Source organism: Gymnoscopelus microlampas, assembly GCF_963454915.1.
Source record: "Gymnoscopelus microlampas genome assembly, chromosome: 10".
Lineage (NCBI taxonomy): Eukaryota > Metazoa > Chordata > Actinopteri > Myctophiformes > Myctophidae > Gymnoscopelus > Gymnoscopelus microlampas.
The window spans coordinates 83,288-104,846 of record NC_139947.1 but is presented as its reverse complement, the minus strand read 5'-3'; the positions used below and the strand labels follow the sequence as shown (position 1 = coordinate 104,846).

The following is a 21,559-nucleotide window of genomic DNA, read 5'->3' as shown; positions in this document are numbered from 1 at the left end:
ACACCCAGCTGTGTGTCTATGAAGAGTGACGGGTCTAGATGTCGACCTCCTGACTTCAGTAATGAACCTGGACCTCCACACACAAAGTATGTGAATTCAAACAATATCCACAACACTGTAATCATGCTAAATTACATGTGCAAATCACAAAGAAATAAGATATAGGGCTTATCTTACACCTGTTGCCAAGCGGCACAAAGCACAGGACACGTGTGATTGATAGATTGACTGACTGACTGACTGACTGACTGACTGACTGACTGACTGACTGACTGATTCATTGATTGATTGATTGATTGATTGATTGATTGATTGATTGATTGATTGATTGATTGATTGATTGATTGAACACTTTTTTGAAAATACATTCAAAAGGATAAAAGCACAAAAAAGCCAGAAGGCTTGTTTCCATTCTGGTCCTTTTGGGGAAGGGATGCAGGGGTCAAATTCACCACAATATGAATACTAAGAATAAGATAACAGATTACAAGTATCTGCTGGTGTGTGTCTGCTGGCACAGCTGGACAGCATGCATGCTGGCATTAGTGATTGGTTAGTGGCTCATTGTTCAGGCCTAATAGAAATCATGGCCAGAATGCACCAAATGTCACCATTTTGGAAATAATTTACAGAGAAGCATTCACCTATGTGATTCACACCTTCAGTGCTTATTGTTACCTGAACATCAATAAAAGAATAATACAAAAACTATGATTTTAAGTGCAGCAGCCATGCAAAGGAACCACATTTATATAAACCCCACGGGAATGACACTCGTTCAGGAGACTGCAATTTAGTTAGGGTTAGTCTAATGTGACACTCGGGAATTTGAACTGTGTTACCAGCTCAAGATTGTATTGGGTCCCTCGAAATCAAAACCAATATGCACTCCAACCTCAGAAACCTTGTCATCAAATTGGATCTGTCGATGCACCTCGACACACACATCATGTCAGCGACCTGTACATGTTTCTTCCACCTTAGAAACATTGCAAAGCTCAGGTCAGTTGTCTCACAAGCATTAGACCTGCTTATTCATGCCGTTGTATCCTCACGCCTGTACTATTGCAATTCCCTTTTCACCTGCCTTAGTTATTAAACAACCATGGATCGCCTCCAATTAATCCAAAATGCTGCTGCCAGACTGTTCTAAACTGGATCGCTCATAAAAGCACTTGGCTTATTTAAAATGAGATCCCTTTGCACTCAAATCATGATGACTTTTAAGAAGATATACAAATATACACTACTATGCAGCTTCAATGTACATGATAATATAAATTGTATTCATCTCATCCACAGAGAGAGGACAACACCTGGACTGAGGATGCCCAGTCAAACAACAAGTCGACAAAGTAAGATGAACAGAATTTGCTAATTCACATTTCATGTTACTAATTAACATTTAAAGTTAAAGGGATATTTCACTTTCAAAAACACTTTTGGTCATTGTATCATCTACTCAGGCTTATGTGAGCCCCCCAGACCGTTTTTAAGTTGCTTGATTCAGTATTTAAATATTTGATATTAATTTCATCAGACATGCCCCCTTCCTATACAAACCCATTATAACTTCAAACTCCATTTTTAACATGTTAGATTCATCAAAAACACCGTCCTTGGTTCTGGTGACTCACCCTGCCCTCCTAATACGCGAGGGGGCCATTTAAAAATGTTTTATTAAAAATAAATGAAAAAAGTTATCGAAAAAACAGCCCCTCGCGTAAGCCTGAGTAGACGATAAAATGACCCAAAAAGTTTGTTTTTAAAGTGAAATATCCCTTTAACTGCTTAACCGCTTACACCCTATATGCTTCGCCGTGTGATGAATAACGAAAATATCTGATCTACATTGTAGATCAGCTATTTTAGCTATTTTAGAAAAACTTGAAAATGTTTTATTTTTTTATTTTTATGTTCAACATGCCCAAAAAAAGTGGTCTCTAACGCCAGACAACTGTTCTACAATTTTCAAATGCTAGAGACCCCTGAAAGATCTGCCCCCTGGAAGATCTTTAAAATATACATTTTGAATATACAATTCTGCTAAGCAGCTAGCTAGCTAGGCTTTGACTGATTTGATTTATAGTAGGAATTATTTATGTGACTGCAAAGACAGAAATGGTGACAAAATGGAACGGTGCAGTTAATCACAGATTTTAGGCTCTGTCAGAAGGGGGGCAAGATTTTGCGAAGAAGAAGAAGAAGAAGAAGAAGAAGAAGAAGAAGAAGAAGAAGAAACACACCATCTGTGAGGAGGCCTTTGGGCCACATTCTTTCGCTTGAATCTCTTTGCCACGGACTGCCGGGCAAGCGTCTCTTCTAACCTGGAGAGGCCGTCCGGTATGGTCTTTCTCCAAGGATTTGCCAGGTGTCCAGGTCAACACCCAGGGCCTTCACGTCTCTCTTGCAGATGTCTTTGTAGCGTAGTTGAGGTCTGCCTATAGGACGTTTTCCATTAACTAATTCTCCTTAAAGGAGATTCCTGGGGATCCATCCATCATCCATCAACACTATTTGACCGAGCCAACTCATGCGTCTCTGTGAGAAAAAAGAAAAGGAGTCTACTTAGTGGCCCCAAGGCCTTCTTCAGGGTGTAACCCTCAGCAAACACGTTTCCCCTTATATAGATATGGTACGTACATACAGATGGCAAACACATGAGGAGGAAGTCAGACACAGATGAAAAATACAAAGTAACCACTAGATGGCTGTACACTATGGGTGAAATACTGTATATGAATGTAAAAACAAACATGAACGGGCATCCGTTTTATAATCTGCACATTTTCAGCACTTCTATTGTACTGTTAGACGGAAGCATTTGACAATTGTGTGAGCCAACAGTCTGTCTCGAGAGACTGCCAACATAGGGACACCAAGGTGAAGTTTTCACCTCTGTTTTACTTAATATTTTTTTCTGGAGGGCATTTAATACTGTGCTGGATTTAAAGTTATAAATGAATATGTTTAAAATAAAGTTATTAATTTTCTTATCATAGCAAATGTCAGTCTGCAGGAGGATTTAAAGGATTACAGGATCAGTTTGAACAGTCTTGATCGTGTGACAGACGTCACTGAAGTGCCCTCCCTCAGCAGCATCTACACAGAGCTCTACATCACCTTGGAAGAGAGTGAAGGGGTTAATAACCAACATGAGGTGTGGCAGCTTGAGACAGTTTACAAGATGAAGACCATCCATGACACACCAATCAACTGCTGTGACATCTTTAAACCCCTCCTCCCTGACAGAAAGACACCCATTAGAAAAGTTCTGACAAAAGGCATCGCTGGCATTGGAAAAACATTCTCTGTGCGCAAGTTCACTCTGGACTGGGCAAAGGGTTTGGAAAATCAAGATGTAATTCTCCTGGTTCCCTTTTCTTTCCGGGAGCTGAACTTGGTCAGAGATGAGCAGTACAGTCTTCTCACACTGATCCATGTTTTCCACCCAACATTAAAGAGGGTCACAGCAGAGCAGCTCGCTGTCTGGAAACTTGGGTTCATCTTTGATGGTCTGGATGAAAGCAGGTTTCCACTGCAATTCAACAACAACAACATTGTTTCTGAGGTCACAGTGACATCATCAGTGGACGTGTTGTTGACAAACCTCATCAAGGGGAATCTGCTCCCCTCAGCTCTCCTGTGGATAACTACCAGACCTGCCGCAGCCAATCAGATCCCTCCTGCATGTATTGACATGGTGACAGAAGTACGAGGATTCACAGACCTCCAGAAAGAGGTGTACTTCAGGAAGAGATTCAGTGATGAGAAGCTGGCCAGCAGAATCATCTCACACCTGACGACGTCAAGGAGCCTCAGCATCATGTGCCACATCCCAGTCTTCTGTTGGATCACTGCTACCGTTCTGCAGGACATGCTGAGGACATACAAGACAGGACAGCTACCCAAGACCCTGACTCAGATGTACTGCCACTTCCTGTTGGTTCAGACAAAAAGGAAGAAGCAGAAGTATGATGATAAGGTGAATCAACAGCAGCTCATGGACACTGACAGGGAGGTTCTAATGAAGCTGGGCAGGCTGGCATTTGAACATCTGAAGAAAGGAAACATCATGTTCTACCAAGAAGACCTGGAAGAGTGTGGTCTTGATGTGAAAGAAGCCTCGCTCTACTCAGGAGTGTGCACAGAGATCCTCAAAAGAGAGAGTGTGCTTTTCCAGAGAACAGTTTACTCCTTTGTTCATCTGAGTATCCAGGAGTTTCTGGCTGCAGTATACCTGATCCACTGTATCACAGAGAGGACGATGATGGTATTGAAGACATTCCTGCAATTCTGGACCATGTCCGACCTGTGCCTGTCCTTCTTCCTGGAGAGAGCTGTTGAAAAAGCCCTGAAGAGTAAATCCGGCCACCTAGACCTCTTTGTCCGCTTCCTTCATGGCCTCTCACTGGAGTCCAACCAGAGTCTGTTAGGAGGCCTGCTGGGTCAGACAGAGAACAGTCCAGAGAGCATCCAGAGAGCCATCAACAACCTGAAGGAGATGACCACTAAATCTTACTCTCCTGAGAGAATTATCAACATCTTCCACTGTTTGATTGAGATGAACGACCACTCAGTACATCAGGAGATACAACAGTACATGAAGTCAGGGGACAGATCAAAGAAGCTGTCTTACGCCCAGTGTTCAGCTCTGGCCTATATGCTGCAGATGTCAGAGGAGGTTCTGGATAAGTTGGACCTGAACAGTTACAACACATCAGAGGGGGGGCGATACAGACTGGTCCCAGCCGTGAGGAACTGCAGAAAGGCTCGGTTAGTAGTCATGTGAATAGAGAACTCACTAGAACAGAGTCAATCTACCATCACACTTAACACTATAACTAGAAATAATGGTACATTTTGGTAATAGTAAGAGCTGCCTGTCTTGACAATCAACTTAATCAATTAGACTGATTCCATTCACTTACCATGCAACACAAATATCACATGAACAGACAATTACTGTACATGAACAGACAAGTCCAAACGCAAAAGAAATGCAACTTTCAATCTGTCTTCACTTCTCTGTTCTGGTTCCCTGTTCTTACCTACATCCTGTTAATGTCTGCATACATAGATAGAAGATCACTTAGTTAACTTCCTTGACAGTGAACTTGGTATAATCTCTTTTTATAATCTCTGATTTTACATTTAATTTTCAATTACAGACTTGTTGGCTGTAAACTCCAACAGACACACATTGAAGTTGTGGCTTCAGCTCTCAGGTCTAATCCATCCCATCTACGGCACCTGGATTTAAGTTACAACTACATGCACAACTCCTTATTCGATCTACTTTGTGCTGGACTGAAGAGTCCACATTGTAGACTGAAGACTTTAAGGTCAGATTATTTTACAATAATTATTTTATTGTCAGTGACTTATTATGTGATTATAATTTGAATACTGTGGTGATATTCAATTTGAAGAGTCTGAATAAGGTTGATTTCATAGTAAAACATTGTCTAGAATAATGATAAGGTACAGCAACTACAGTATGTGTGCTACAATTACAATTGAGATAAATTCAAACAAACCTGTTTAAATGTTGGGCCAGTCAGAGATTCCCACTCAGCAGGGTGTGGACCTTTGACCTGTTAGGTTTTATGTGTGTATAACTCTGTCTTCTCAACCTGTTGCTGTCTGTTAGCTGCCTGTTGAAAGATTAAGTAAAGATTATTCAGTTAAAGTTACTGTCTGCCTGCTCTAGTTCAAGTTACTGTCTGCCTGCTCTTTCTAGCTCTTGGGTTTCCTGCTCTAAAACCCAGAGAGCCCAAGTGGTTGCATCCAGGTTCCAGGAATAATGTATTTTATAGCAGACAATGAAAAATCTTGTGTACATTTTTTAATTTAGACTGATGCACTGCTGGTTGTCAGAGAGAAACTACGAAGTTCTGGCCTCAACTCTCAGCTCTAATCCTTCCCATCTGAGAAAATTAGACTTGACCTTCAACGTCCTGCCGGAGTTTGGACTGATGCAGGTCTTTGCTGGACTAGAGACCCTCAAGTGAGTAGACTTGAACTGTGTCCATGTTGGTTAGTGCAGCGATTCCCTATTTTTATGCTCCAATGGCTGGTAGTTCGGCCTAGCTATTGATTCCAAAGTTAGGCCGATGCCTGTTTTGAACAAAATGCTTCAAATCATAAACGCAGCGTCCGATTGCCATGAAACTTTTCACGCACATTCCCACTAGGCCTAGGAACACATGCCACCCTTTTCATATTGTCCTGTTGTAGCGCCACAAGGAGGCTGATTTTTGCTAAAACACATTTTTGCCGGACCCAGGGGGTCTGGCTTACATGAGGCTTTGTACCTGTTTTCTCCATACATGGGCATGGTCACTTTGTCCTTAGGCCCCAGCCATAAAAGTCTGTCCCCCTTTCATCCATACATGGGCATGTTTTGTACCTGTTTTCTCCATACATGGGCAAAAAACAGGTTTTGGTCACTTTGTCATTAGGCCCCAGCCATAAAAGTCTGTCCCCCTTTCGTCCATACATGGGCATAGACACAGGCTGACACGTCATGTGAAGTCTGGGTCTGGCAGAGCCAGGTCTCCTTGTTTGATATCACTCCTACAGATTTTGTCCAAACATCACACAAATCGGGACATATTATCTCTATAGTCTTGTAATCAAGACGGATCTGTTTGATTTTTAATATTCCATCCTGATTGGCGAATTTAGAACATTGCTGGCCCACAATAACCTAGCTGACCTGGCGGGGGCCTGTGCTCCGAGGAGCACTTTTTGTAGTCTGTATTTCTTCTAGACAACTGCCGTTCCGGCCAACTTCCCACTCGGCACATTCAGTGAAAATAGAAGATCTACAAGCTCAAACAGCAGATCTAACTGGAGACTACACATCAGATACCTGCCCACTCATATCAGTGATAATTGCTCATATCCTGTTGCAGTTCCATTTGCACAAACCATCCATGAGTGTCCTAAATGTAGAGGAGACGTCATGTTGGACAGGTAGACATTAATGCATTGTTGTTCTACTTCCTACAGTGTGAATCATGGAGGAGAACACTGGGTTAATCCCCAAGTCCTTACACAATGTGAGTGTCTGTCTGTCTGTCTGTCTGTGTGTGTGTGTGTGTGTGTGTGTGTGTGTGTGTGTGTGTGTGTGTGTGTGTGTGTGTGTGTGTGTGTGTGTGTGTGTGTGTGTGTGTGTGTGTGTGTGTGTGCGCGCGCGTTTGCGTTTGTGTGTGCATAAATTATGTTTTAATTTTGACGGTCTTGTTTTCTCATCAGATTCCCATTGTCTCACACTGGACACAAACACAGCTCACAGAGAGCTCTCTCTGTCTGAGAAAAACAGAAAGATGACCGTGGTGTATCAGGATCAGCCATATCCTGATCACCCTGACAGGTTTGATTACTGGAGACAGGCTCTGTGTACAGAGGGTCTGACTGGACACTGTTACTGGGAGGTAGAGTGGAGAGGACAGGTTCATATAGCAGTGACTTACAGAGGACTCACCAGGAAAGGACAGGGTCATGACTGTCTGCTTGGATTCAATGACAAGTCCTGGAGTGTGGAATGTAAAGATGGTCACCATGGTGACATTTACACTATCAGTCACAATAGTAGGAAAACTGTCCTTCCTGTCAGCCCCTCTGACTCCAACAGAGTAGGAGTGTATGTGGACTGCCCTGCTGGGACTGTGTCCTTCTACAGAGTGTCCTCTGACACACTGACACACCTGTACACCTTCCAGTCCACATTCTCTCACCCCCTCTATCCTGGGTTCTGGCTTAGGACTGGGTCCTCTGTTTCAGTTTGAGGTAGAGTCCTGCACAGGTCCAATTTTGAGAAGCCGCGCCCGCCCCGCCCGTCAATAATCAGATCCGTAGACCGACCCGTCAACTGTGATTATTTCAAAATACGAACCAGAACCGCCCCACTCGCCAAAAAATTTACCCGTTTCCGCCCGTTTACCCGTGATTACATGCAGAGTAAAATGTAAATAGCCTACAGACAGTCACTCAATTTAAAAGTGTGTTGAAAAAGATAGCAGCCTTCAACGATAGTGCATTCAGTGGTCAGGTTCGTTCAGAAATCAAGTGAAGACGGAGGAGCGAGCTCATATACGCGCTACGCATGTTGTTGTTTATATTGTCATATGGTTGTAATTTGAAGGTTTAACAGGATGTACAATGTGTTTTTGTGAGTTAAGATAACTGACCGGTGTGCTCCATGCACAGGCTCCATGCCGTTGTGCTGTGTTAGGTTACACAAGTGACGTTGTTTGGGCGGAAACAGTGCTCTCTGATTTTAACAATAAAATGTTACCCACTCGCGTTTAGTTCAGTACCGCCCATCCCTAGCCTGGTTCCAGACATAGACCCCGCACACCGTCTAAGTGAACTGCCTCTTGGTCTGGTGTTGTAAATGTGAACCGAGGATTTATTCGGTACAAAATGTGTTGTCCAATGAGAGTCGGAGGTGGGGGTGGGGATCCCTTAGGATCCACGCAGCTTCAGTCTGATAATCAGTCTAGCCCGTCCCTGTACCCGTGAACTTATACAAGTATATTCTTCACCCGTTTTCACCCATCAAACGCGGGTACCCGTCGGGTATCCACGGGTACCCCGCCCGTTGCAGGACTCTGGTTTGAGGACAGAACCAGTATGGTTTGGTGGTCTGTAGCGAGAGGGGGTTGGTGGTCTGTAGCGAGGGTGGGTTGGTGGTCTATAGCAAGGGGGTCGGGGGTCCGTAGCGAGCGGTCACTCTGTTCACTCTGGTGGGGTGCTGTATGTGTGCATCACTTTGTCATTTGCTTTTTAGAAGGGAGTTCTCGGTGTCAATGGCAATGACCGGCTAGCCTCATTCTACTAACTGCTATCTTCTCTGATACATTGGGTAGTGACTCTTACAGACACTTATTGGTAATGCATTTGTCCTGTTTGATGTTCAGTAATTCTGGTGTAGCACCCATCCAGGGACTTCTGTAGGGCTTGCCTCAGCATTCAGAGCCATAAAGGAGAACAGACTTTACAGTCGCAGGAGAGAAAATTATCTTGATGTGTTGGGAGAGATGAGGTTGGATTTCCACACACTGGTCATGCCATTAAGAGCTCTCCATGCAAGCGCTTTCCTCATTGTAAGGTCCTTCTCTGTGGGATTGACCCAGGTATTTAAAGTCACTGTCCTCCTTTAGCACAGTTCCTCTTATTGTTGTTAGGGGCGGATCATAACATCTTGGATGTTATGACCTCAGTTTTCTTTGGGTTTAGCATGAGGCCAACCTTGGCACGCTCTAACTCCACTCTGGTTAAGAGCTCCTGTGCCTGTTCCACATGATTAGAAAGCAGGCATATATCATCAGTGTAGTTCAGGTCTGTCAGGGTTTCTGCAGGGTGTGTCGTAGGCGTGATTATGGATCCCACCAACGCTCCAGGATATAGACCCGCCTTACCTGTCTGATTGGCTCCCTGGCAGGCATAGTGTTACTGAGGTTAGGGTTAGGTTTAAGTATAGTTTTACTGAGGTTAGGGTTAGGGTTAGGGTTAGGCTTAAGCATAGTTTTACTGAGGTTAGGGTTAGGGTTAAGGTTAGGTTTAGGCATAGTTGCAAAAATCAAGAACTGTCAATCACAGCAACTACTGACCAATCACAGCGTGGTTTGCCAAGAGCTGGTGTGGGATCCATAATAATGCGTCTCGTAGCCCTTCTGGAAATAATAGTGAAGCCGAGTTCTCGCTCCCTTCCTCTTCCTTTGATGGTTTTTGTTTATGATCCCATTATAACCACAACCACCCCTGAATAACCTGTAACACGTTGCAACTTTAGAATTCTGTGTTCCCAGAACTCATGTTATCACCACCTCCTGAGTGGGACCCACATTAGGTTCTGAGAACCTTATCTGAGCCGTAGTGTATGGAAACACATCCAGAACCTGTGAAATAATTTTCACGGCACGGTTCATTTAGCCTAGAACACTAACGTTATATTCATAGAGGAAGCAGTTCTAGAATTATAGAGGAAGGAATGATGAACCTGTGCCCGACTGCTCTGTCTGTATAGCACAGTGGTTCTCAAACTGTTTCATGTCAAGGACCACACGGTGATCCATCTGTCCCTTCCTTCTCAGAGGCACCGTGGGTGGTTCCAAAGTTGCGCTAGCCCCCCCCCCCTTAAAAAACATTGATTTCACGATTATTCCCGGTTTGGGCACCTAAGCGGAGATTCACGGTTTTTACACCCAATGTGTTAAAATGTAAATATTCCAAAATAAAATGGTCAACATATATAGGGGGAGAGTGGTTAAACTTATTTTGATGTCATTTCAACCAACTTTGCTATAGGGACCCCCTGGAACCCCCTCAAGGACCCATGGGGGTCCCCGGACCCCACTTTGAGAACCACTGGTCTATCACATTTAAACACAGAATATTGTAGTCTTATTGACAAAATGAACATCTACACCAGTCAATGGTACAAATATGAGCATTTAATTCTATAAAATGTCATTTCTGATATACAGCATTTTGAAATGATTATGTATATATTTACCCATATCTTCAAGAAAATAAAAGCAATGCTATTGGATTTGCATGTGTCATTGTTCAATTATCAATGAATTTATTTTGATTATTTATGATTTCGTTTCACTCCGCTACACAATATTTGAATACAATTTACAACAAGTTAATTACAATTTACTTTGCATATTTAGATGATTACAAATCATACATTAACAAACCAATCCCCATTATATATTTTGTCTATATATTTTTGTCTATTCGAAAATAAAAGCTCATTAAATCTTTATTTAAAAAATAAATGTCGAGTTTTATTTTATAAAATGACCAGTGTAACTGTCTTAAAAGTATCCTCAAAACAAAGTTATAAAATATATATATATATATAAATGTCACACTTCTTTTGATGTCATATTGCTTCATTTGCGTTCTTTTATGTGCTAAAAGAGTGACATTGAAAGCTGTTTCACTCTGTAATAGCCAATGACAAAACTATTTTTGGATTATCAACTGCGCAACGGAGCAATATATCTCACCAACTCGATCAAAGTGTCTTTGTGCATTAAGCCATACCAGTTGGTGGTTTGTATTGATGTGATTATGGAGGCTATAACCGTTTGTACTTCCGTACAATAAAATGTTTGAGTTTGTCTCATTTTCACTACCAATTACTACTGTTTAAATTCACAAAGCAGAACACTAAGCCTCAGTTTCATCAACGAAGTTAAAGGAGCCTGCCAATGGCATCATCGATGGGAGTTCAAGCTAATAGAAACCACAGCCTGTCTCTTCCTGGACAGTTAGATTACATTGTTCATGCATACAAATCTTGTTTGAAATGACCAAGACTGCCTACCAATGGTGCCACTGGTAGGCAGGTTTCTGAACTGTCCACAGCCCTCCGCTGAGACACACACACAAGTGGTAGCAGAAGTAGGAAGTGCCGCAGCCCTCGCGCCCACATGTGATCTTTGGACAAAATTACCTCAAAATTGCATTTAACTACAACACAATACTTTCCAACTCTAGTGTTGGTAATGATAAATGAAAGACATAATGTTGCAGTTACAACACTTTATTGTACTTTTAACTCGACAACATGGCATAGGCAACAGAAACATCAGAAATATCCCAAAATAAACAAATACTGGTCTCAAGATGAGCTTACATGATAGCAGCACATTCTTTGGAATGCCTATGCATTTTGTTTCAAACTCTTAACATATCACTCCACCTGGTGGACAACTCAAATCATTGCATTTCCTCTGAAAAGGGCTGCAATGTTATCTGACCCAAAAGAAAATAAAGTATAAAGTGAAGTATTCTTTAGTTTAAAACCAAAATATGTTTTTGTAAAAAGGTTAAAGCTCTATATTGTGATAGTAATCTTTTCCAGAGTGTTTGTCCAGTAAGAGGGGTCTCCCCGTCTCTCCAGCCCCCAGTTACTGAAGAAAACACTCTATAATGATTACTCTCAGAAATATAGAGCTTTAACTTAACAAAAAGCTATATTTTAGCACAAAAAAAAAATCTCTTACACTCACTTTAAGCCACCCAAAATAACACATTGTAAAGCTTCATTGTCTTCAATGTGAATGAATAATAATCATTGTGTTCATCCCTGATCAAAACGTATCCCCATTTCTGATACATACAGCAGTGCCGTCCTGTATACACGCGCGTCACAAACCACAAATAGACGATTCGCGTTGTGAACTTGTGGTCGGCTATTTTTGATACATACAGCAGTGCCCCATTTCTGATACATACAGCAGTGCCGTCCTGTATACACGCGCGTCACAAACCACAAATAGACGATTCGCGTTGTGAACTTGTGGTCGGCTATTTTTGATACATACAGCAGTGCCCCATTTCTGATACATACAGCAGTGCCGTCCTGTATACACGCGCGTCACAAACCACAAATAGACGATTCGTGTTGTGAACTTGTGGTCGGCTATTTTTGCCACAGTCTGAATACACAACTCCAATCTGATCACTTGCAAAAATCTGTGTGCACGAAAGAGATCACATTTTAGAAACAACTCAAGATTTGCCTACAGTCTGAACGAGGCCTTTGTGACCAGACATTATATCCCAGGCTTCACAAACACTTTTGGGGTCATTTCAACTTTGAGACAGTTTTTTTTAAAGTTGCTTGATTCAATATTTACATATTTGATATTCATTTTATCAGACAGGTTTCCCTCCCAGTCCATTGGACTTCAAACTCTATTTTGACCATGGAAAACACATGTCCCTTCTGGTGACTGATAGTCCTTCTAATGAATTAGGGGGGCCGTGTTTTTTTTTTCCCAATTACTTTTAATATTGGATCAAGCAACTTAAAACTGTCTGGGGTGCTCACACTATCCAGAGTAGACATTACAATGACCCCAGAAGTGTTTTAAGGGAAATAACCCTTTAATTCTTGCCAGCAGATCCAGCTCCATCAAGGCAGCTAATTTCAGTGGAATGAATCTTACTGCTGACAGGAACCTGCTGATGAGGAAATAGCAATGTGATTCCAAACTGGATAGCCGAGGATTCACATTTTTGACAGCCAGTCTGAACATACCCTAAAAAAGGTCCTTATACACTAGCACAGTGACAAATAAACATTCCCAAAATGTGTCCACATGAAACTGTTAATTTGGTGATGCCTCATTGATACATGTTGATGCTTTTACTCTGAAAAATCAACCTCATTTTGAATACAAATTCACATGGCTTTATCACTCCGTACCATTCACGTACTGTGTGTGGATGTTCACAACAGTTTACACTAATGTGAATTAATCGCACAAAATAAACGCTGTGTAGCGCTGTGTGCAAGGACCTAATAGGAGCAGCACTTCACCCATTTTCAACCTTATCTTCATATAATTGGTCCTCGCTAGTCTTGTGAGCCAGACTGTTGCCTCGCACAATTTTCAAATGCTTCCGGTCATACAGTCTGGAGCACGGGAACCTCTGAAAATGTGATAAAGCAAATGTGAAGCCTCCTCCGCACTTCTGTTTTGTCTTTACAGTCGTGCACATTTATCCTAATATGAAATCAAAAATCATCTAAGCATATATAGCTTGCTGCTTAGCAGAAATAGAAATTAAAAAATAAAATGTAAAGACATTTTAAAATATATTTTCAAGAACTGAATAGGCTATATGCACAGCAGCCATATTGGGAATGAATTGGGCCCTTCCTTACTTCCTTCACATGTGTTACCAATGATACTAATTAAGGCTCTGTTCCATTTAGTGTGGCATAGTGGTTGTCTTATTTTCAAGGACCCCCATAACTCTGAGAGTGTACAAAAGGAACCAAATGGACACTCTCAGAGTTACACACCCACCATAAGGGGCCATTTGGGAACCAAAATGGAGTGTTTCTAGTGAGCCAACATGCACAATATCAGCACCCTGACCATAATGGAACAGAGCCTTCATTAGTATCATTGGTAACACCTGTGAAGGAAGTAAGAAGAGGCCCAATTTATTTCCAATATGGCTGCTGTGCATAGACCCTATTGACAAACAGATGCCAGCTTCCTGTCTCGGATTTGGGGAGGTGTAGTTCCAGACTCTATGTAGTATTCGGAGATTGTGGAATAGCTGTCAGGCTACGCGAGACTGGGTCGTCACTGACACTCATTATAAGACGGCGCCATCTCTGTAGTTGGGCTGTGGACAGTTCAGAAACCTGCCCACCAGCGCCTACATGCTAAAATAAACTACAGCTGTTCTCTTCCTGGAAATTTAGCACGATGTTACAATAAGTTTGAAATGTGCCGAAATTTGCATTGAGGATGACATTAGCAGGCAGGTTTCTGAACTGTATACAGAAATGGTGCCATCTTATTATGAGCATTGGTGAGGAAGATCACTAAGATAGCAGAAAATAGCCGAGCTTGTCGATTGGCTATTTTCCGAGACATTCAATGTGGAGAGAAAACAGAAAAGTAACTAGCGGAGAGCCCTGAGGGACTCCCGCTCAACAACGTGTGTGGAGGGTTTAAGTGTGTGTGTGTGTGTGTGTGTGTGAATCAGCCTTCGGGGGGTGTGGTGTGGTGCTCATCAGAGCAGGGGTGCAAACATTGGAGGATCTTCTCCAGGGTCCAGTGGTGTTCGTGCAGGGCGTGCTCTTCCAAGGTGAACGGACCCTGCTTGGTCCGGATCAGCTCTTTGACGTGAGCACAGCTGGACACAGCTGGGAGAGAGAGACGGGTGACACAGTTAAACCCATTGAAACCGGGAACGCTTCTGAAATGTTTTAGATTTCTTTGGCTATTTAAAAATAGCAGTTCTACAATCTCATAGCGCGGCACCGAGTGCCGCGCTATGAGCTTGTACATCTGCTATTTTTGGAAACAACTTTAACATTTGTGCAAATCTTTGAATACGTATATATTTTTTTTAAATCTCAAATCTTTGCTTCTGGGGGGCCCTGGAACACACTATTTTCAGATGGGGGTCCCCGGCCAAATACACATCATTGTGGGTGGTCCTTGGCATGAAACAGGTTTGAGAACCACTGATATAGCAACAATAGTTTGTCAGAAAACCATTAGGATTTAGCATACATTTGCAGATGCGTTCCCGGATTGAATAGATTAAGACCTGAGGCCGATTGAAAAAATGTAAATGTTGCTATTATCAGGGGTGCACATAACTGGTGCGCAGGTGCGCATGCGCACCCAAAATAAAAAATGCGCACCACATCAGGCGACGCGAGGCGCTTTTGCGCACCAACAGCTGGGACAGGAATTTCCAAGCTTTTATTTTTTAGCAAAAATAAAAAATAAAAGCCTGGAGATCGAGGCTAGGAATTTACTTCCTGAAGCCACACTCACACAATCACTCTAAAGCACCCGTCGGCCCCATGTACAGCCATTAGGCACAGGGGTAGAGATATGACTCGCGTCGCCTCGCATTGCCTCGGTGCGTGCACGCAGCCAGCAGCGGCTGTTAGAGGCACTCGTCACCGATGATGAACGCACCGTAATGGTGCAAAATATGCCGTGAACGTCCCAATCTGGCGGATAAAATCAGCGCAGCAGCACAGGGCACCAACCTTGGGCACAAAAAAACGGCGAAAATCGGCGGAATTTAGAAGCAGAGCGTCCTTTTTTTCTCCCCCCCCCCCCCCCCCCCCGTTGACAAAACTGTCCGGTGGGCACCGTGCTGACCCCCCCCCCCCCCCCCCCCGTTGACAAAACTGTCCAGGCTGAACCTCCACCCCCTTTGACAAAACGGGATGGGCGCCATGCGCACCAAGTCACATGTCCAGGTGCTCTTCTGCGTACCAGACCTAAAAAGTTATGTGCACCCCTGGCTATTATGGTTACTGACGGGCAGAAACCTCTCATTTGCAAAAACTTTTTGTGTTTTTTTTGTAAATGAATGCCCTTACGTGATCATACTACAGTGTCACACATACGCATCAAAAGTAGCAGATCTGCTAGCTCGAAACGCAGCGCGAAGCGACACATTGTGAGCTTGCTCATTTTGAATTTGAATCCTGAAAAGTAACAGTTCTGGGACGTATGAGGTTTCCACCCGACAGAGGTGAGCTAAAATCTAAAATGACACAGATGCTTTCCCGGTTCAAATGAATCGATTGAATTCATTACGTAAAATAATTGACAGTTCAAATAATCGATTGATAATCCATCTCTATTTTGGGCATACATCCTTCATTTAGCCAGGTAAAAGAGATTAAAGAGATAGTTGGATGAACCATCACCTACCGGTCCACTATTACCAGCGGACCGGTACACAAAGAGTCTCCTTTGTGTCTCCTACCGGAACCGCTGCTGGTCATAAATTTATTAGGAATGCGACAAAACCAAAAAAATATCCATGAATTCAAGTCTCCATGGGCGACTAATTGATAGAAAAAGTCACTTTGGGGGTGAACTATCCTTTAAAATCTCTTTTTCCATGAGTGACTGGCCAAGACAGCAGCATTGTGCCGTGCATGCATGTCATTAGAGAAGAGTTTTCATACAATGTCAGATCTGCTACAGTGTTTTAACATCAAAAGTAATGGATAGAATAATCGCCAAGACAATAATGGACAGCTGCAGCCCTAGGAGAATACCAGTTACATGATGTTGCTGTCGGGCAGAAGGTTTTTCCATAAATGAATGCCCTACGTTGTCACACTACAGTGTCTGTCGCACAAAAGTCGCAAAACTAGCTGAGTAAATAGGCTCTATTCACAGCAGCCATATTATCACTTCCTTCACAGGTGTTACCAATGATACTAATGAAGGCTTTGTTCCATTTATTGTAGCACAGTGGTTTCCACGACCCCCATAACTCTGAGAGTGTACAAATGGAACCAAATGGACCCTTACGGGTCCATTTGGTTCCATTTGTACACTCTCAGAGTTACACACCTGTAAGGAGCCATTTGGAAGCCCACGATGGTCCCTGGACCCCAACTTTAGACCCACTGGTGTAACAGAGTGTTTCCAGTGAGCCAACATGCACAATATCAGCACCCCTGACTCTGTTATGACCAGAATGGAACAGAGCCTTCATTAGTATCATTGGTAACACCTGTGAATGTCTTCATAATATGGCTGCTGTGAATAGAGCCTATTGGCTATTTTTGTTATTTTGGACTTTTCTCTTAGAAAGTGGCACTATGTATCTTTTTTTTATGACTGAAATGTAATTGTGTCCAAGGTGAGTATGTTAATGCAATATAACTTATATAAACCTCCCTGCTCTTCTATTGAGACATTTAGATGGTGTCAAAAGTCATGTCTCACCTAGACACAGGATCTGACACACATTTTGACCGTGATGGTCAATATTCAATGTTTCCCCTGAGCAAGCAGGCAGGCTCTATTAGCTCAATGGTAAAAATGTCAGCACTTGTGCAGGAAACCGGGTTCAAATCCGGGGGTAGAAGAGACAAGTAACAGAGCAGCTTTAAGTGTGTGTGTGGGTTTCATGCATAATCAATCAATGAAAAGACCTTGTGACTGAGTAATAACTACACTGGATCCATTGGAAGACTTTTATTGGATCCATTTCCTGAAAAGTAACCGTTTCAAGGTGACCGTGTCAATGTGCAGGTGATCTGTTGACATGGTTTTGTTTGGAATATGGTTTCTGTATTAACATCACAAATGAAAGGTGTAGTAAGTGATATGTTTTGGTTAACCCATTAAGACCTGAGGCGATTCTTAACACATTGAGTGCCAATCGCGTAGAGCTACGCGAACCTATTTAAAGCCGCCACGTGCCAGTCGCGTAGACCTACGCGAAGTGGTCTTTTTTTTTCTTTTCACTCACAGGTTCACATTGCATTGTAGGCCTCGTTCGCCACAACACATTTCATTGTAGCACCACCGGAAACGGAATTATCTGGGTTCGGTTTTTTTTTCCGATCGCATCCGTTTCCTGTCTAGAACGAAACCTAAAAGTCGATTATCTCAGTTGTTGTTTTTCTCCTCGCTGATCACTGTTTAGCGTTCACCGCTGTAGCTTCAAGATGGCGGATCGCAAAGCGAAGCGGTCTTCACTGCTCTGTCTCACACAGATCCCCTGTGTGTTTAGAACCAAATGAACGCGCAATTTTAACAGATTTAACTGTGTCTGTGGCGACGTGAAGAAAACAAAAAAACAACAATAAAACGCTGGCACTGGTGAGTACATTATGAGATTAACCTCTGGCGTGGACTGTGTTACCACATGGGGTGCCAGGTTTTTTTAAAAACAGAGTACACTGAGTGCCAGGATTTTTAACCATTTTTTAGGAGCCGAGATACAGGCTTTTGAAGTCATAAGTTAACCAGGAAGTGGATTGGAGTCTAAATCTTCGGAAAATGATATCTCCTGGTGCTGTGAAGGATTTTTTTTTTTTTTTTTTTTGAAAAAAATATTTTTTGAATGTTTTTTTTTTTCAAAAAACGTATATATACGGTTTTGGCACTCCATGGTTGTATTCCCAAAACCGTATATATACGGTTTTGGCACCCAATGTGTTAAAAACAGTTTTTAGAAAAAAAAATCGAAAAAAAATGTTTAAGATTTTTCAAAAATAGCAGATCTACAAGCTCGTAGCGCGCTACGAGCTTGATAAATGGCTACGAGCTGATAAATGGGTACTCTTTCCTGATTGGATTAAATTGGTATCCCACCTGTACATTTTTCCACTATTTCATCATCTTAGCCCATTAATTATGGTATTATGCAAGTCATCATTAATTTACCTTTTCCAAGGTCGTCCACCAAGCTTCTCACATAAAATCCACCGCCACATTCCACATCTGTAAAGCAAACACAATTAAGAAATCACAAATTGAGGCGTTAACCAGTGCTTTTATGACATATCCGAGACGTTAGGGTATTATTGAACCCTTGTATTCTATTTCTAGTTTGACCAATTCTAACACTCTTTAACCCATTGTTAGCCTGATTATCAGCCTGAAGCTGCGTGGAGGAGCTTCAGTCTGACATTGGCTGCAGTGTCGGCGATTACGAGGGGGAGGGGATTCGAATTTCCCTAAACCAAACACAAGAGATCCAAGGATCCACCTACATCTGACGTCATCGCACAGCTTGTTTTAGCAGATATTTGCTGATTGGCTTGTCGTTAGACCCACCCCCACCTCAGACTCTGATATGACGGGTTTTTGAGCGGTGTAGCAGCTCCTATAAGTGGGGTTGGGACACCTCATTAGTACACCCTTCGCTGTACTGTGATTGGCTCATAATAGCACACCCCTCTAGTACACCCCTAGCTGTACTGTGATTGGCTGACTCTATTGGCTGACTCTATTCAGGAATGTGATTGGCTAGCGAGACACATGATGAAATGAATAACCTATAAATAGGACTATGCACTTAAAAAAAAAATCACACCCAGTGTGAAGTGGGCGGTGTGGTCATCACAGTGGTCATCACAGTGATGGAAGCTCACTTTAAAAAAAGTGTTTTTTTTTAAGTGCATATTCCTATTTATTGGTTATTAATTTCATCATGTGTCTCGCTAGCCAATCACAGTGCCGAATAAAGTCAGCCAATAGAGTCAGCCAATCACAGTACAGCTAGGGGTGTACTAATGTAGGGGTGTACTAATGTATGAGCCAATCACAGTACAGCAAAGGGTGTACTAATGAGGTGCCCCAACCCCACTTATAGGGGCGGCTACACCGCCCAAAAACACTTTTTTTTTTTAAAAGTGAGCTTCCATCACTGATCCATAGGTTCACATTTCAACACCAGACCAAGAGGAGCAGTCCACTCAGAGAGTGAGCGGGGTCTATGGTTTGGAACCAGGCTACCATTGTGTGTCATTTTAAGATTTATTTGGCTATTCAAGAATAACAGATCTACAAGCTCATAGCGCGGCAGTCAGTGCCGCGCTATGAGCTTGTATATCTGCTATCTGCTTGTATATCTGTATATCTGACAACGCCACGGAAAGTTAGCAACATTTTAACTTGCTCTTTCATCATAGAAACAAGTGGGCTTATAACCAAAACGATCCATGTTCTTTGGGAGAAATGGTGTTAGTGTTCCGTGGAGAAATATTGTTGGTGGGAATGAAAACATAGGCGCACCACCGGAAGTGGAGGGCTGAGGGCAGACCTAAACCCTGGTTTCCCGTGAGCATGGGTCCTCCGTACAGCTCCGCCCAGAGTCAAATGGAAAAGTTAAAAACAGCAGAGGGCGCTGTTTTTCTTGGACTGTGAATGACAATTAACTAACCCAGTGTGAACAGAGGTGGGCTGAAGTCCGTCAGTGTTAAGTTGTAAACAGTAACCGGCCTGGCTGGTTTGGCTTCAACGTTGTGACCTTGTTTCAGCAGGACGGACATCCGCTTGCCGTCCTTTTTTAGTGCACAGTAACTGGAAAACAATGACATGCATTATCATTCATTAGTGTTAAGTATGAACTATTACTTAAACCAGGAGAAGACATGTTCATGCCATATCACTATAACACCACTATATTACCATACCCAATATCTAAGCCAATATTAAAGCGGCACATTGGCCCCGATTCATAACGAGAGTCGTAAATATGGTGTAAATGAAGTTCGTAAAGGAGGTCGTATTTCTGGTACTCACTAACGGACGTGCAATTCAAAAAGGGGTTCGTATATCACAGAGACGTGCGTATGACCAGCTCTATATTATAATGACAGCCAGCTGGGCGTGAAGATCCCGAGAGGTTCATTTACATTGCTCCACGCCCCATTTTGCACCATAAAAGGCGTGAACAGTGACCCAGCAGTTTCTCTCTGATCAAATCTGTCACTTTACTGAACAGTGTTGCCATTATTATAAGCGAATTTGCCCTTATTTTTCTGTAAAGTTGCTTGTAAATATTGGTAGAAGTGGGGTGCGTTTTTTTGGGCTTGTTTCTAAAGTATAGTTGGTTATTTGGGCTTGCTTCACAATTGTTCAATTGTTTTAACCTGTGGTTCTCAAATATTTTATGTCATGGACCCCCAAGTTAATATGTAGGCTAATTTATCCCTATAAGCCACATCTGAAAATGTTTTGTGCCAGCTGGAGGCAGATTTGTGTTGTTAGAATGTTTAAAAAATCCAAATATTCCACATTTTATTACAAGATTTTTTTTTAAATATAGCAGATCTACAAGCTCACAACGGTTTAATTAAAGTTCTTATAATGGCCTAACTGTCAGTTACTTCTTTTGGGCTTACTTTCATAGACCTGGTTGCTTATTTCTCTCACAAAATCTGGCAACACCGGAGTTTAACTTCTCGTCCAAACTTACAGCTGTCGGCCACAATGCCTTGACACTGACAGAGAACTTGAACATCATTCATTCTGATCTGTCTGGAAGCGAGTCCCAGTATTGCACGATGGATCAGCTGAACGTAATGTGTAATGTTTACAAGGTTTAACCCCGCCAGCAAATAATAGACTAATAACCTGGAAAGGATATAACATGCTCACGTTTACCAGGTAAAAAGATGATGTTGAGAATAAATCCAGGGCATACAAGTGGAACGATTATGGACCAGAGCTTATTGATTACTTATTGATTAAATTAGTTATTTTTGGATTAA

At 42.4% G+C, this 21,559-nt stretch overlaps 2 protein-coding genes across 2 annotated transcripts in view; one reads left to right on the top strand and one right to left on the bottom strand.

Moving 5' to 3' along the window:
• Positions 1 to 61: 61 nt before the first annotated feature.
• Positions 62 to 7,796, top strand: LOC311053283 (protein NLRC3-like; the record flags this gene model as incomplete). The annotated part of the gene is made up of 6 exons (XM_084068743.1): positions 62 to 86; positions 3,003 to 4,776; positions 5,172 to 5,345; positions 5,858 to 6,010; positions 7,018 to 7,067; positions 7,264 to 7,796. The coding sequence occupies 6 exons, from the start codon at positions 62 to 64 to the stop codon at positions 7,794 to 7,796; spliced, it is 2,709 nt and encodes a 902-aa protein (XP_083924869.1).
• A 3,787-nt stretch (positions 7,797 to 11,583) lies between these two features.
• Positions 11,584 to 21,559, bottom strand: part of LOC311053954 (pseudouridylate synthase TRUB1-like) — a 29,295-nt gene continuing 19,319 nt past the window's right edge. The window contains exons 6-8 of the mRNA XM_084069767.1: positions 20,227 to 20,366; positions 18,726 to 18,782; positions 11,584 to 14,704 (exon numbers count right to left, since the gene is read on the bottom strand). Coding sequence (XP_083925893.1) covers positions 14,541 to 14,704; positions 18,726 to 18,782; positions 20,227 to 20,366 — 361 coding nt within the window. The 3' untranslated portion in view covers positions 11,584 to 14,540. The remainder of the gene's footprint in view (positions 14,705 to 18,725; positions 18,783 to 20,226; positions 20,367 to 21,559) is intronic.